Below are 15,718 nucleotides of genomic sequence, written 5' to 3'. Positions count from 1 at the left end.
TTTTGCATTTTTGTCCCCTTTGATTTCCTTGATTAGCCATGGAATATTCCTCTTTCTTTTACAATTCCTCTTCCTCTCAAAAATATAGTTTAATTGAGAGGTATTTAATATCTGACTGAACATCCACCATTCTTCCTCAACGATCCTACCTCAATTATTTGTGCTCAGTTTACTCAGGCCAACTTTTTCCTCCAAGCACTAAAACTCACTTATGGTACTTTTTTTCCTCACTCAGTCTCAATCTGAAATTCCAGCATGCTGTGATCACTCTTTCCAAAAGCATCCTCAATGAGAACTATTTTATCAACCCTTCTTGGTTACATAATACTAAATCTAAAATAGCTTGCTCGTGGTTGGCTCCATACCATATTGCTCTAAGAAACAATCTCTCATACGACATATGAAATCTCCCTCAAGGCTGTCCTTGCCAATTTGATTAATCCAGTCAGTATGCATTTTAAAATGACCCATGATTACTATTGTGTCCTACTTACAAGCCCTTTCTTGGTTTATACAGTGTCCCACTTTGGAAGTATTATTTAAGGGCCTGTAAATTATTCCGACCTTCATTTCCACCCAAATCAATTCAACATTTTGGGCCTTAGTGCCAAGATCATTTGTTAATACAGCCCTGATGTCATCTTCAACAATAAAGCAACTCACCTCCTGCTCCATCCTGTCTGTCCTTTCAGAATACTGAGTACCCTTGGATATTCAAGTCCCAGTCCTCCTGTAATTATGTTTCAATAATCCCTACCAAATCATACTTATTTACCTCCAATTTGTCGTCATTTCATTGACCTTATTTCAAATACTGTGTGCATTTAGGTACAGGGAGTTTAAATATGCCCCACTGATTTGTCTTTCCCTTGCAAAATTTTCTTGTGCACTGTTTTTCACACGTTTCATTGTCCTTTATTAATCTCTGCTAACACTCAGTCTCATCTCCAACTTTCAATCCCATGGTCACCTTACATTTTGATTTTTTTTATGCCTCCCTTTTTTCCTTATCCAACCCTGTTTATCCATTGACATCCATGTTCTCTGGATTTTTTATTTGGTCCCACCTTTTACTTTTATTGGATCATGTTGGCTTGTATTCTTTTTTTTTTAAATGACTCCCATTGCTCTGGTTTGGATTTCCCTATAAGTAGCTGTTTCCTGTTGGCTTTGGCCAGATCCTGTCTTGAATTAAGATTGGTTTTGCCCCCAATTCAGAACTTGTATTTCTGGTGTCTTTGTCCTTTTCCGTAACTGCCTTAAATCCTAGTGAGTTATGGTCACTACCACCAAAATGTTCCTGACTGACAATATTTAAAAATGTAATTTGGGACAATTCTCAGGAATAGGAGGAAGTAAACTGTTCATAATTATTGAAAATTAACGTTTCTTTTGTATGCATATGCTTAAAATACTTTGGGTTAAAATGTCAGTTTTACCTACTTGCATCGCAATGTCCATGTAGTAGAATCCATAATAAAATGGGTTGGAGCAGAGGTAATGTGCTCTGTGTAATTTTTTTACCCAACATATTGCAATGCAATTCAGTCAACTGGACCTAATCTTTGTTTTGCAGTTATGGGGCACAACCGTTAACATTAAGCAAAATAGTACCACACATATGTAACCTACTCGGGGATCCAAATAGTCAGGTATGTTCAGAATTTCTCAATAGTTCACAGCATCAAACAGAATGAATATGGTGACAAATCTGCAACGTAATGAAGTTGTGTAATTATTTTGTAACAATTTATAATGCACCTTTTTTTTACGATTTTTCTCTGCGTGGGTTTTCTCTGGGTGCTCCGGTTTTTTTCTCTCAGTCCAAAGATGAGTTTGGTGGATTGGCCATACTAAATTGCTTCTTGGTGTCAGGGGTATTGGCAGGGTTACAGGGATAGGGCCTGGATGAGATTATTGTCAGTGTATACTTGATGGGCCAAATGGCCTCCTTCAGCACTGTAGGAATTCTATTATTTTCTTGAAGTCCTCTACATGAAGAGTCACTTAAAACTGCATGCCTATGCTGACACCAATGGCTGTGTTAACAAGAGTTTTGTGCATCAAGAACATTCATTTGCATTAGGTACTGACAATGCACTATTGGAGGTTATGTGTTTGTACCAGCAGATGAGCTGTTAAGTGTTGTGATAACTTGGTATTATATGGACAAATAAGTCAGATGAAATTATGGTACAATAATTACAAGTGCACCAAAGCCAGCTCTTTAAGGCATTGCAATGAAGCAACAAGCTTGATGGTTGTTGAATCCAAAGCCATCTGATGCTGAGAAGGAAACTGTGCTAGCTTAAAGCATTTTTTTGATTATTCAGCAATATACAGCAACAATCAGAAACCCTTGTGATTTTGTGTTAACTTCACTGACAGATCAATGGCTTGTGTTGTTTTATTCCCAACAACTTTGGAAACTTTGTTTTGACAGTATAAAGCAGTATCAGAATGGGCAATCTCTGTCTGTAGGTTGCCAGTTTCAATTTCACTACCAATTTCAGATGATGGCATTGGTCTTCAGAAACTTGACATTCGGAAATTGGTGCACAATATTTTTAAGTTTTGTTGTGCACTTCTGGCTGTTGTTACTTAATCACAGAAATATTCTTCTGAAAATGACCAGTGAAATATGGATATAATAGTTTCTGAGACAGTGTATTGCTTGGATTTGTTTTGCCACCTTTATTTGTTTGTTTCTCATGGTATTGTACTGCATCTTCTGAGCAGATCCCAAAGCAGCAACAGATTCTGATAACCTCCCTATAGCTGTTATTTATGTGTCCTGACCATTGAGTATTCGTTACCTTTTCAGCTCAACCAACATTGCTGTCCAGCCTTGTTTGTCCCTGACAAATGTATTTGCAACAGAGATTGCTGAAAAGCCATTTTAAAAAATCAAGGAAACTGGCTTCAGTTTTTCCCTTATCAAGGAATACTGGGGCCAGTTATTGTCCTGCTATTCCAGTCCAGAACAAAATAGGAGAACTTAAATGAATGGGCAGTAACTTGATTGATATTTATGGTTCAAAACATACCATAGTATAGTTTAATGAGTCATTTGTGTTCATGTCTGATCTCTGACAGCCATTTCTATCCATCCTACTTCTTTCACCTCGCCCCATCCTCACCCTGTTGCTGTGCCTCTTGATTGAAAATGCAGTAATGGGTTTCCATTGCTCTCCCACAGGTCAGGGATACAGCTATGAGTGCCATGGTGGAAATTTATCGTCATGTTGGGGAGAAAGTGCGAGCTGACCTCAGCAAAAAGGGAGTTCCACAGGCACGGTAAATTTCTTGAATGGATTAATCATGATCACTCATTTCATAGGCTGTATGTTGTGCACGTTCAATGGCATTTGAAAACTTGCACGTCCATTTGTTTTAATGATATTTATTGAAACTTAAATACATTGGCACAATAAACGGTGGTAATTTAAAGCACTGATGTTTTTAAATGTTCTATCTGTTAATAGTTACTGCTGCATATATTTAAAATCAATGCAAAATATTGCCACCTAAATAGCAATAATTGAAGTGTTGAATGGACTTGTTGGAACCACATTAGGCTTTATTGTTATTATTTCTCAAGGTGGTTCAGATAAGTGCTTAAACATTTCATGTGATATGCCATAAAGTTCAAGCCCATACACTCCTGGGAATTGAGCTGGAAAGAAAGATGTAGTAAATAACTTAAACTGCATATTTATGATCCTAAAGTTATAGTACATTGAAGTAGATCAGGTTAAAAGGTTACAATACAGAAAAATTGGGCAAAATCAAGTAACTGTAAAATCTTTTCCATAATGCTTCATTGTCTAATCTTAGAATGATAGTATTGTAAAATGCAGGAGGCTGTTGATTCATTGTTTCTGCACCAGCCCTTGTAAAGAGTATTCCAGTTAGTCTGACTCCCCAGTCTCCAATATTTTTCTCCTTCAAATATTTATTCAGTTCTTTTTGCAAGTAAAACATGCCTTTTTATAGTGTGGTTCTGTGATGTAACCAGCAAACCACCTGATAACACCAACTGAAAAGGGAGTAAAATGTTAGCTAAATTACATTTGGAAATTCATTATGGACCCTTTTGCACATGTTTGAATGAGCCTTTCCCTCACACTCTTGGGGAAATTTATGGGATCATAGAATGGTTACAGCACAGAGATGGCCATTTAGTCTGCCATGCCTCTGGCTCTTAGCAAAAGCTAGTCCCACTCCCACATGCTTTCCCTGAAGCCCTGCAAATTCTTTCTTCTTTCTTTATCAAACAACAATTGCAAGTTGAATCTGCCTGCACCATAGTCACAGAAAATGCATCTCAATTCTAATTACCTGGTGTAATCAAATTTTTTTTCTCATGTCATCATTGGCTAAATGGTCAAGGGCCAGAAAACATCAATCTAAGGTGATTAGCAATGAGAGCAATTTCTTCGATCACTATCTGAGCAGAACAATCTCAGCTTCTCCAGTTTATTTACAGAATAGTAGTCCCTGACCTGGAACCGTTATTGTCAATTTTCCTGCACCTTCTCTAAGTACACAAATTTGGAGATGATATTCCAGATGAGACTGCACTCATGTTCTATAAAAATTTAACATGCCGCTTTTTTAACCACTTTCCCAATCTACCCGCTCCTGTTATCTTCAACAGTTTGTGTACAAGACCCTTCTAAGTCATAAAACAAGTGTGCTGTAAAACCAGTTTGTTCTAGAAATTATTCATTTGAAAACTGGTTTAAAAAATTACTTCAGTTCATTCGCAACATATGGATTGTCTACAAAGTGAAATTTTTTTAAAATGTGGAATGTGACAGTTTATGTATGTACTTCCATGCATCTCTAGGATTATTTGTCCAAAATTGTACAGTTTATCTCATGTCACTTCTTCTGAGTTTGCTTTCTCATGTTGATTTTTAGTTAATCACATTTGCCTTAGTACCCCTGCACTAAATATAGTTGGTCTTGTCTTGATTTCTTTATTACTGACTAAAGTGCAAGTGAATTCTGATTGATAATCAGTGCTGCTAAGGAATTCTTTGCATACATTTCAAGTAATAATTCAACAGATGTAATTCAACATTACAGTGAATATTACAGGGGACGGATATTTTTAGCAACTAGGATGTGCCTTTTCAGTTTCCTTTCGCTGTCCTGCCCAGTCATGATGTAGAGATGCCGACGTTGGACTGGGATAAACACAGTAAGAAGTGTCTCAACACCAGGTTACAGTCCAACCAGTTAATTTGATAGTAATCCCACAAGCTTTTGGAAACGGTGTTCCTTCTTCGTCAGGTGTGTGGAAGGTTCTGATCAGAGAAGGGCATAGAAAGACGCACACAGTTTACGGAATGCTGATTAGAAAGCAAGTCTTTAAGACTTGAATAGCAGGTTAGCTGCAAAGACTTGCATTCTAATCAGTATTCCGTAAACTGTGTGTGACTTTCTATGCCCTTCTCTGATCAGAAACTTCCACACACCTGACGAAGGAACACCATTTCCGAAAGCTTGTGGGATTACTATTAAATAAACTGGTTGGACTTTAACCTGGTGTTGTGAGACTTATTACTGTGTCTACCCTGTCATGCCATTTGTGTCACTTGTTGTCGTCTTGACCTGAAGTATTGGTTACGCATAGTTTAATTTAGGCCTTTAAAATTTGCATTTTCACCTCTATCCTGAGTCTCTACAATAATGCATCCTTCCTATTATTCTCTATGGACTAACATTGAACTAATTGATTTCCTAATCGGAGTGATATCCCATAGACCCGTTCAATGCGTTGGAAGAAAAGTAGAAGCAGAAAGAACTTGTTTGAAAAAAATCAGGGAAAGCACATTTGAAATATTCTGTATTTAATAAGTTTAATCTTGTACTTTTCAACCTGGTGCATTTGTGATTGGCAAGAGACTTGGATAAAGTGGGGGTGATGTGTATTAATTAGCTTTCAAACTATGAATGCTGAACATAGGGTTTCTATGATCTCTGTTTTCAATGAATTTATTGACAGAATTGCATTTTACCAATTTCTGCATACATGAGACAAGATTTGACCGTGACATCCTAATCTTAGTATTCATTTTAAAAAGACAAAGCTATTTCTTAATCTCCTCACCTTTCTGTCAGTTGTACTTTGGTGCAGCTGTTGATTTACAACACTTGGTGGCGTTGTGTTGCCTAAGTTGACAAAATATGATGTAATGCCGTTGATTTTGACTTTTCTGATTTTACTTATCCGGTTTTGTGTATCCTTTTGCTCTTTCAGTTGAATCCCCTTCTGAGTATATATTTTTAATTGGATTAACATAGAATTCCCCTCTATGGTTGTGGCTTAATGGTCTAAACTTGCAATTAATTAGTAGGATGCAATTCCTTATACGTTTGGGCAATAGTTACTTGTTTCCAGTTGATGGAAAATATAAGAAAATATTTGGTCATTGCATAGGTGTTTAGTCATTTATTGTAACTTAAATTGTTCTCTAGCAAGCAAATTATATTTCAACTGCATTTTATTTGAAAATTTCCAAAGCATGGCTTTAATTTTCAAACAAAAAACTTCAACCATGTAGCAGCTAATTATTTTACTATGTTGTCAGTGTTTGTTCTTTTAAATTGGAAGTTATCTTGTACATGCACTTATGTAATTTAAATTGTTTTTTAGATTACAAACACTATTCGGAAAATTTGATGAAGTGCAGAAATCTGGGAACATGATTTTGAGTTTCAGCCATGGTAAGCATATGGAATATAAATGCTAATTCTTTTTGCAGGTTTCATTTTTCTTGGATTAAAGTATCAATGTATCAAAATTAAATGTGCATTTTTAAAAAGCAAATATTGTTTTAGTGTAATTGTGTAGAAATTCCATAACTCTGTACAGTTTGGGTTCTGGGATTAGCTTTAGGTACAAAGAGCATAATGCTGGGATTTTTACAACATTAAAATTTTGGTGAATTTTGTGATGTAGACATTTGATCCTTGGATTACTGTCTGTAGTTTGATGCACTACATAAACTAAATCAACATAAATAGACTAATTTGCAAGTGAACAGCATTTTGATATCGAAGCATTGGTAATTTGTAGTATCTATCTTGTAATTATGTACCCTACGCTTAAAGGTTAAGAAATACGTATCAAGGGTACCTTTGTACCCTGTCTTGAATGCTTTACATCATTCATTAGTTTTGAAATAGTGATTGTTATGGAGGCAAACATTCAAGTAACATTTGAAGCATAACATACATATCTATAGCAGCCACTTAAAATTTATTGACTATATTTAGGAAGAAAGTTAATCTGTTTAATTATGCTATGCATTAGATAAAATGCTGACAAAAATGTGTGACAGTAGAAACTAAGCATGTATCTGAGTTTCTTATTTTTGTGTGACAGTGATAATTGAGACTACATGATTAAGAACAGTATTGTTCTACTATGGTAGAATTATTTTTCCAAAATGAGTTATGCATTTACTGTGCTAACATTTGTTGGCAACACATGGGTTTAAGCCAAATTTGGTGGTTTAGTTGGTGGACGAGATAACTTGGTGCCCCCCGCCCCAATTTGTAATTGGATGCAGCTGCTGAAGCGTATTTGAAGTAGTCATTTGGAATCAAGGATGACCACCTCGCTGGTTCACTGTTTTCTGAGATGTGTGATAAATGCAATGTGCAATCTGCAGTCTCTTGCCCATGGATTGAGGGGTGTTGATGCTTCGAAGACAAGGTAGATGATTGGTTTGGAGGTTTGTGTGCTATCTCTAATGACTGACTGACTCAGCTTTGCCTCTGTGAGCTCTTGATGAAGCCTGTTTGTTTTCGGTGTCTTCCTGAATTAGCCTTCTCCATTTTGGTTAGTTGAAAGTAAGGCACTCCCATGCGTTGACGAGGATGCTTGACTCTTCAGAAATGCTTTGAGAACATTTCTGAGAATGGAAAGAAAGGCTTTTAGCAGGTACATGGGGAGCAAATCAGCAGAGGCATTAGTGAAAGTGCAAGGTTGAGCTTAAGAAAGCAATTAGGGAAGCAAAGAGGAAATGTGAGTAAGTTCTTGTAAAAATAGGGAAAAATCCCAAGATATTCTATAAATATATCACTGGGAAGAGGATAACCAGGCAAAGAGTTGTGCCTATCGGGGACCAAAGGGGTAATTTGGGTGAAGCCAGAGGACATCATTAGAGTGTTGAATGAATACTTTACATCCACCTTGACTCAAGAGAATGAAGCTGAAGGTATGAAATTCAGGGAGGGAGACGGCAAGATTCTTGAACAAACTGACAGAAGGAAGAACAAGGTATTGGCAGGCTTAAAAGTGGATCAATCTCCAGGTCAAGATGAATTGTCTCCAAGGCTGCTGTGGGAGGTGAGAGAGATTGCAAGGGCTCTTGTCCAAATTTTTAATTCCGCTCTGGCCACGGGGGAGATGAGTCATGATGTGGGTATGCCGGCGTTGGACTGGCGTAAACACAGTAAAAAGTCTGACAACACCAGGTTTTAGTCCAACCTATTATCAAATAAATAGGTTGGACTAAAACCTGGTGTTGTCAGACTTTTTACACGGGGGAGATGCCAGAGGACTGGAGAACAGCTCATGTGTTTCTGCTATTTTAGAAGGGTCGTAGAGGTAAACTAAGGAACGACAGATTGCGTCAATGATAGGGAAATTATTGGAGAAAATTCGGTAGGAGAGCATCTATCTTCACTTGGATAGACAAGGTTTGATCAGGAAGAGTCAGCATGCCTTCATCAGAGGGTGGTCATGCCTAACAAATGATTTAATTTTTTGCGGAAATGACCAGATATGTAATGAGGTTGATGCACTTTATATGTATTTGAACAAAGCCTTTAACAAGGTCCTACATGAAAGGCAAATACACATGGGATGCAAGGATCTTGATCAGTTGAATTCCAAATTGTCTCAGTTGAAGGAGACAGAGGGTAGTATCAGAAGGTGTTTCAGCCAGTGTCCAGTGACGTATCACAGGGATCTGTGCTGGGTCCCCTATTATTTGTCATTGATACAAACAACATAGTTATCTATGTGGGGAGTAGGATTAGTAAGTTTGTGAATGACACAAAAATTGGATGTGTGGTCAACAGTGAGGCTGAGCGTCTTAAGCTGCAAGAAGATATAGACGGGATGGTCAAATGGTCAAATGGCCAGATCAGTGGCAAGTGGAATTTGAACCTAAAAAAGTGAGGTAATGTAATTTGGAAGGAGTAATTTGACAAAAAAGTATTCAATGAATGGTTTGATACTAAGAAGTTCTGTAAAAAGGGGTCTTGGCATATTTGTCCATAGGTCTTGGCAGGCATAAGGGTATATTAGTGAGGTGGTGAGAAAGATATATTTGCCTTTATCAATTGAGGCATATATTGTAAAAGCAGGGAGGTCATGTTGGAGTTGTACAGAACTTTGAGGTCACAACTAGAGTACTGTGCGATTCTGTTTGCCACATTATAGGAGGGATGTGATTGCACTGGAGAGGTTGCAGAGGAGACTTACCAGGATGCTATCTGGGATGGAACACTTCTGAGAGGCTTGGTTTATTCTTGAAGCAGGGAGACCTGATTTGATATGTACAAGATATGGACAGAATGGATAGGGAGCAGCTCTTTCCTTTAGTTGAAGGGTTAGTCAAGAGGGGACATAGGTTCAAGTTGAGAGGCAGGAGGTTTAGCAGGGATATGAGGGAAAAACTGTTTTACCCTTGGGCATCTCCTGCCACACAGAAATTCCAAATAGAATGTTGCTTTGGGAGTCTAGTGTCAGGCAGAGCTAGTTTTGAATAATTTGTGCATCAATGCTGGGCCTGTTAACTTGAGAATGCTGCTGTTGAAGTACCCTTCGTGGTTACCAGATTTGAAGGCACCATTGGTGTTTGTCTGGAGCTTTTGAAGTGTCTATAGGATTTTCAAATCTCTGAGACACATAGGAGCACTGCCCGGTAAACCAGGACTTTACTCTTAGTTGGAGATCCTAGTCCTCGAATACTTGCTGGGATAAAAGCTCATTTGATACAGTGGTGGCGCTGATGAATTTTGTTATCTAAGCCTGCCTTCATCAGGAGGAGGCTTCGAATTTGATTCTGAGCCTTGTGGAAATGACCACTCCATTGTAGTTGATGGTCTTTGCTTTGAGTCTGCAGTCTATTGCAGAGATCTTGTTGGTAGAATATCTCCACCACTCTTGTATGCTACTGATACATATTCCAGGTCTTGCTGCACTGCAGGAACAGAGTGGCACAAATTGTTTGGTGATTAAGACTTTAATTGAATTCCAGAGGTCTTTGTTGTTAAACACCTTGATGCTGTTATTTGTAGAAGACTGAACTGGTGCAGCTGACTCGTGTTGGATCTCCTTTTTGAGGGAGGACACTGCCAAGGTATGGCAAGTGCCCAGTACATCTAAGTATGTCCTTAAACATTCTCTGGGAGATCTTTTGAAGGTGGTCAGACATAGTGAGAAAGTGGGTAGCAAAGCATATGGTACTTGGGCATCATAAATGAGGAATTGAATACAAAAGGAGGGAAGTTTTGCTGAACTGGTATAAAGCTGTGATAGGGTATTGCATGCAGATCTGGTCACCACATTTTCGGAAGGATTTGAGTCTTGAGAGAGGAGCGGCACGGTAGCACATTGGTTAGCAGTGCTGCTTCACAGCTCGAGGGACCTGGGTTTGATTCCTGGCTTAGGTCACCGGTCTGTGTGGAGTTTGCACATTCTCCTCATGTCTGCGTGGGTTTTCTCAGGGTGCTCCGGTTTCCTAGCACAGTCCAAATTATGCGGGTTAGGTTGATTGGTCATGCTAAAATTGCCCCTTAGTGTCCTAAGATGTGTAGGTTTGAGGGATTAGTGGGTAAAATATGTAGGGATATGGGGGTAAGGCCTGTGTGGGATTATGGTTGGTGCAGACTTAATGGGCTGAATGGCCTCTTTCTGTGCTCTAGGGTTTCTGTGATTTCTGTGATGGCTGAGATTTTGCCAGATTAGCTTCAGAGAAGAGGCAGTTGAATGACAAGGTTTAGGTTGGACAAATCGGGATTCTTTGCTCTGGATGAAAGGAGATTGAGGGGAGCTAACAGGTGTGGAAGATCATCGCTTAAGATAAGGTAGACAAAGAAAAGCTGTTTCCATTAGGTGATAGCACAGTACAGGCAATAAGGGACACAAATTTAGACATTTTGGACATGAGTCGTAGGGGCATGTGAGGAAGAGAATTGTTATGCAGTGATTACTCGTAACCTGAAACTTGTTGCCAACAAGCGTGGTGGAGGTGGAGATGAAGCATGATTTCAAGAGGAATTTGGATGATCACTTGAGGGAAATAAACTTGCAGGGACACAGGGATATACCATGGGAACAGGACTGATTGGCGAGCAAGAGCTGCCATGGATTCAAGTTCCTTGAGAAGACCAGCACAAGCATAATGGATAGGCTTGCATTTTTCTATGCTGTAAAAAAAAAAAAATTTGTGGTAGGGTCTGCCCAGTAATAAGGCAATATGTGACAGAAACACACAGCACAAGATACTGCCTCACTTGATAGGAACCAACTGCGGTAACGTATATGTGAATACAGTGTACAGGATTGTAAGTGGTTGTGTTGGTATCATTATGTTTGTCCCTTGGAGCTTGTGAAGTAGTGGAAGAAAGCTTGCATGATAAACAGTCTGATTAGACTTCAGTGTGAATGCACCTGGTCAGCTCAATGCGCAGGCAAGTTAAAGTCTCCCACAAGATATACCGTGAGGAATTGGCCTCTGAATGTCCCAGTATTTGTCAACCCAGAATTAAAAGTTGCAACTCTGGTCATCAGGACTGTTAGTACGCGAGTTCAAGCACTATTCCTAAGTGACTGAAGTGGAAATGCTGTCATTAAGCCCTGGGCTTGCTTTAGGAAATGAGTAAGAACATAAGAGATAGGAGCAGGAGTAGGCCATCTAGCCCTTCGAGCCTGCCCTGCCATTCAATAAGATCATGGCTGATCTGTCGTGGCTCAGTTCCACATTCCCGCCCTCTCCCCATAACCCTTAATCCCCTCGCTTATCAAAAACCCATCAACCCGTGTCTTAAAAATGCTGAGCGAGGCAGCCTCCACCACTTCAACGGGCAGAGAATTCCAGAGATTCACCACCCTTTGAGTGAAGAAGTTCCTCCTCAACTCCGTTCTAAACCGCCCCCACTTTATCTTGAGGCTGTGCCCCCTAGTCCTACTGTCCTTTCTGAGCGGGAAGAGTCTCTCCACCTCTATCCTATCCATCCCATTCATCATCTTATACGTCTCAATGAGATCTCCCCTCATTCTTCTAAACTCTAACGAGTACAAGCCTAGTTTATTCAGCCTCTCCTCATAGCTCAACCCCCTCAACTCCGGCATCAGCCTAGTAAACCTCCTCTGCACTCCCTCCAAGGCCAAAATATCCTTGCGTAAGTGCGGCGACCAAAACTGCACACAGTACCCCAGCTGCGGCCTCACCAATGCCCTATACAGCCACAGCAAGACCTCCCTACTTTTATATTCAGTCCCCCTCGCTATGAAGGCCAGCATCCCATTAGCCTTCTTGACCACCTGCAAGCTGGGTTTTTGCGACTCATGCACAAGGACCCCGAGGTCCCTCTGCACCGTCGCCTGCTGCAGTTTTTCACCACGTAAGTAATAGCCCTTCCTACCATTATTCCTACCAAAGTGGACCACCTCGCACTTGCCAACATTAAATTCCATTTGCCATTTCGTGGCCCATTCGCCCAGCCTATCTAGATCCTTCTGCAGACTCTCCACACCCTCCGCGCAATTTGCCGTTCCACCAATCTTGGTGTCATCAGCAAATTTTGACACCATACACTCGGTTCCCTCCTCCAGATCATCTATATAAATGGTAAATAGCTGAGACCCCAGCACCGACCCCTGGGGCACTCCACTAGTCACCAACCGCCAATCCGAATAGCACCCATTCACCCCCACTCTCTGCCTCCTATTTGACAACCGGTCCACTATCCACGCTAACACCCTACCCCCAACTCCATGCCCCTTTACCTTCTGCAATAACCTCTTGTGAGGTACCTTGTCAAACGCCTTCTGAAAATCAAGAAAGACCACATCCACCGGCTCTCCTCTATCCACCGCCCTAGACACATCCTCATAGAACTCCAATAAATTTGTCAGACACGACTTCCCCTTAGTGCTTCAATATTCAATCATAAAGAGCAGAGGATTCCAGGACCTTTCCTAATTGCGTTAGCTATCTTATTTAATGTTATATCCTTCAATTCACTGAGAAACATTGCCATTTTGTTAATTCTTAAACTCTGTGAGACCTGAGTTTTATCTAAAGCTTGCTGTGGAAAAAGGGACTATTGTTTCTCTACTAATTATACCTAAGGCCCTGATAGAAGTTTTTGATGTGAAGGGTATCACACACTGCTTGTCAGAGAGCTACATATGCTTACCATGTTATCATAAGTGTGTGGTTTTTCATTTCAACTGTGTAAATTTCCCCTGAATCTAAAAAAAACTTTTCCCTCTTCAAAGTCACTGCCACCCTCAGTTTTTGTCTCTCGTTACCCAGAATAAATCTACATTAAATCTTAGCAACCTTTTCTTCAACATACTCGTTTAGCATAAATTTGTCTTTTGGGAGATTATAAATGCTGAACTAGCTTAAAACTCTGTTTACTGTTACTTTATTGTAGTTTTATTCAAACTTTTCCTGATCCCTCTCCTCCTCCTCTCTGGTTGACTTGATATACTGTGTTTTCACCCATTGCAATAGTTTGGGTACTTGCCTGGAGCTTCACCATAATCTGGGATCATCCAGCAGTCTTGAGTTATTTCACATCTTCTCCTGCCCCTATTTCTAAGTCCTCTAATTTTATATTTGGCTTTCTATCGGACACTACCCTTTCTCTGACCACTGATTTTTTTAAATTCATTATTCCCAATTCTCTGTTTTTAATTCTGCTCCACGTTGCCTTTGCCACTATATTTGCTCCAACTTGTTAGCTAACAATGTCTCCCTCCTTTGATGTTCTCTAGCTTCCATCATCACAATGCTTCCACATTCCTAATTGAATTATCTTCTGCCATTGTGCTTGACGTGAAGACTGCATTTGATTTCAGAATAATCAGAATAATTTTTAATGCCAATTGTAGTTTCCAACTGTTGACAATTTTGCAGCTTTTTAAAAAAAATTTTAATTTGTTAAAGATATTGCAAACCTTTAGGATGTTTTCCTCCTCAACTTTTGGTACTTTGAGGATTGGAAATTTTGGACCTGTTGTTTTGGAAATCTTAGACTTGATTTGCACAAGGGAAGCCTGAAGAAAACCAAAAAATTCTGGCTGTGTTAATAAAGCAACACAGGCCTTTGTTTGTTTTGTGCTGATTTAAATTCATTTTGTTTGTTTGGTTCTTCTGTTCTTGTTCAGCTGTCATTAGTGATAAAGCCTGGAAGTTGAATGCTTTGTAATTTTCCATGACAAAAGGCTCATTGCACCTGCGTCTCCAGTCGACTTGTGTCGCTGTCCCAAACAGGACCATTTTACATAAAATGTTATGTAGTTTCCTCTACACTGAAGTCTTTGATGGTATTGTTTTCACACGCTGCTTTTATAGCTTACTTTGATTGCATGAGTCTTTTGTTCTACATTGTCTGATTCAGCATGAATTAACATGTTTTGGGCAAAGCTGCATGCACACAAATTCAGTTTAAAATATAAAATTTCAATATTCAGCTAAGCTTTAATTCTTCAGCCCACGTGACTGTTGTTGTCTGATTGCATTGAGCATCTGTAGGGAATATAGATATTCTGATTACTGAGCATGTGTCTTGTGTTGTGGTTCTGTTAAGAGTCTCTACTAGAAGCTTCTGACCAAATTGAATATCATTTGCACAATAGATGGTGCTCTGCGTCCTTGTGTGAAGCCATTTTTCACAAAGGTAATAAATCTTCGAGCCTGTGCCACGTGGGCCATCTGGAGCCAATGTAATTTCAGGTATTTGTTTTACACATGACGAGACTTTTACATAAAGCCCTGTAAGTAGCGAGACTTTTATTCTGAACTCATCCAACAGCTGTTGGCTATTAGTGTGAAGCTGCAATCTGACTAGGTCAGTGTTTTGCTTATCTTTGTGGTGCGTTGGAGATAACGGCACAAGCACCTACAGTTACGCAGTTACATCAGGATCGGATTTAATACTTCATTCTGCAAGTGTCAGCCTTTGTGGAAACATGGCTATGGGTGATGGTGAGTGCAAACACAAAAAAACAGTCAGTGTGTAAAGTTGTAATATTTATAAATGTAGGAGACAAAGCCTGTGCTATCACAGTTTTGTTTATGAATATTGGATAGATATGATGAGAGGAGGACCACAAAGCTTTTGATATGATGGAATTTTTCTTGATTTAAATTATTTCAGGCTTGCCCTTGGAATATCAGTGAACCTATTTTGAATATATGTGCAATACTTCAAATTTATTTGTTGATAATATACACGTTGAAATTTTCTGATTGGCATTCGATGCATCACATTTGATTCACATTTAAGAGAAGTTATGGATTTTTCCTGGTAAAATTTAAAACCTGATAACCTCATTGCATTGATGATTTGAATATGTTGAAATTTATAAAGTAGAAAATTTAAACCAGTTTCAAAATGGTTTGAAAATTTGTTTTCTTTGTAAATGAAATACTTAATAGGCAATTGTGGT

General features: G+C 39.2%; 1 protein-coding gene across 24 annotated transcripts in view; it reads left to right on the top strand.

Annotated features, from left to right (window-relative positions):
• Positions 1-15,718, top strand: part of clasp2 (cytoplasmic linker associated protein 2) — a 358,037-nt gene that overhangs the window by 45,040 nt on the left and 297,279 nt on the right. For 23 of the 24 annotated variants that reach the window (XM_080193660.1, XM_080193667.1, XM_080193651.1 and 20 more), the window contains exons 5-7: positions 1,577-1,652; positions 3,200-3,297; positions 6,668-6,738. In XM_080193660.1, coding sequence (XP_080049786.1) covers positions 1,577-1,652; positions 3,200-3,297; positions 6,668-6,738 — 245 coding nt within the window. Of the gene's footprint in view, positions 1-1,576; positions 1,653-3,199; positions 3,298-6,667; positions 6,739-15,112; positions 15,255-15,718 lie in introns of those variants that run through there. The other variant, XM_080193663.1, reaches the window with a different exon arrangement.

The sequence above is a fragment of the Carcharhinus amblyrhynchos genome, chromosome 8, assembly GCF_965287045.1.
Source record: "Carcharhinus amblyrhynchos chromosome 8, sCarAmb.v2.hapA, whole genome shotgun sequence".
NCBI classification, from domain to species: Eukaryota; Metazoa; Chordata; class Chondrichthyes; order Carcharhiniformes; family Carcharhinidae; genus Carcharhinus; species Carcharhinus amblyrhynchos.
Note: the sequence above shows the minus strand (reverse complement) of the source record. Positions and strands in the feature narration are given on the sequence as shown.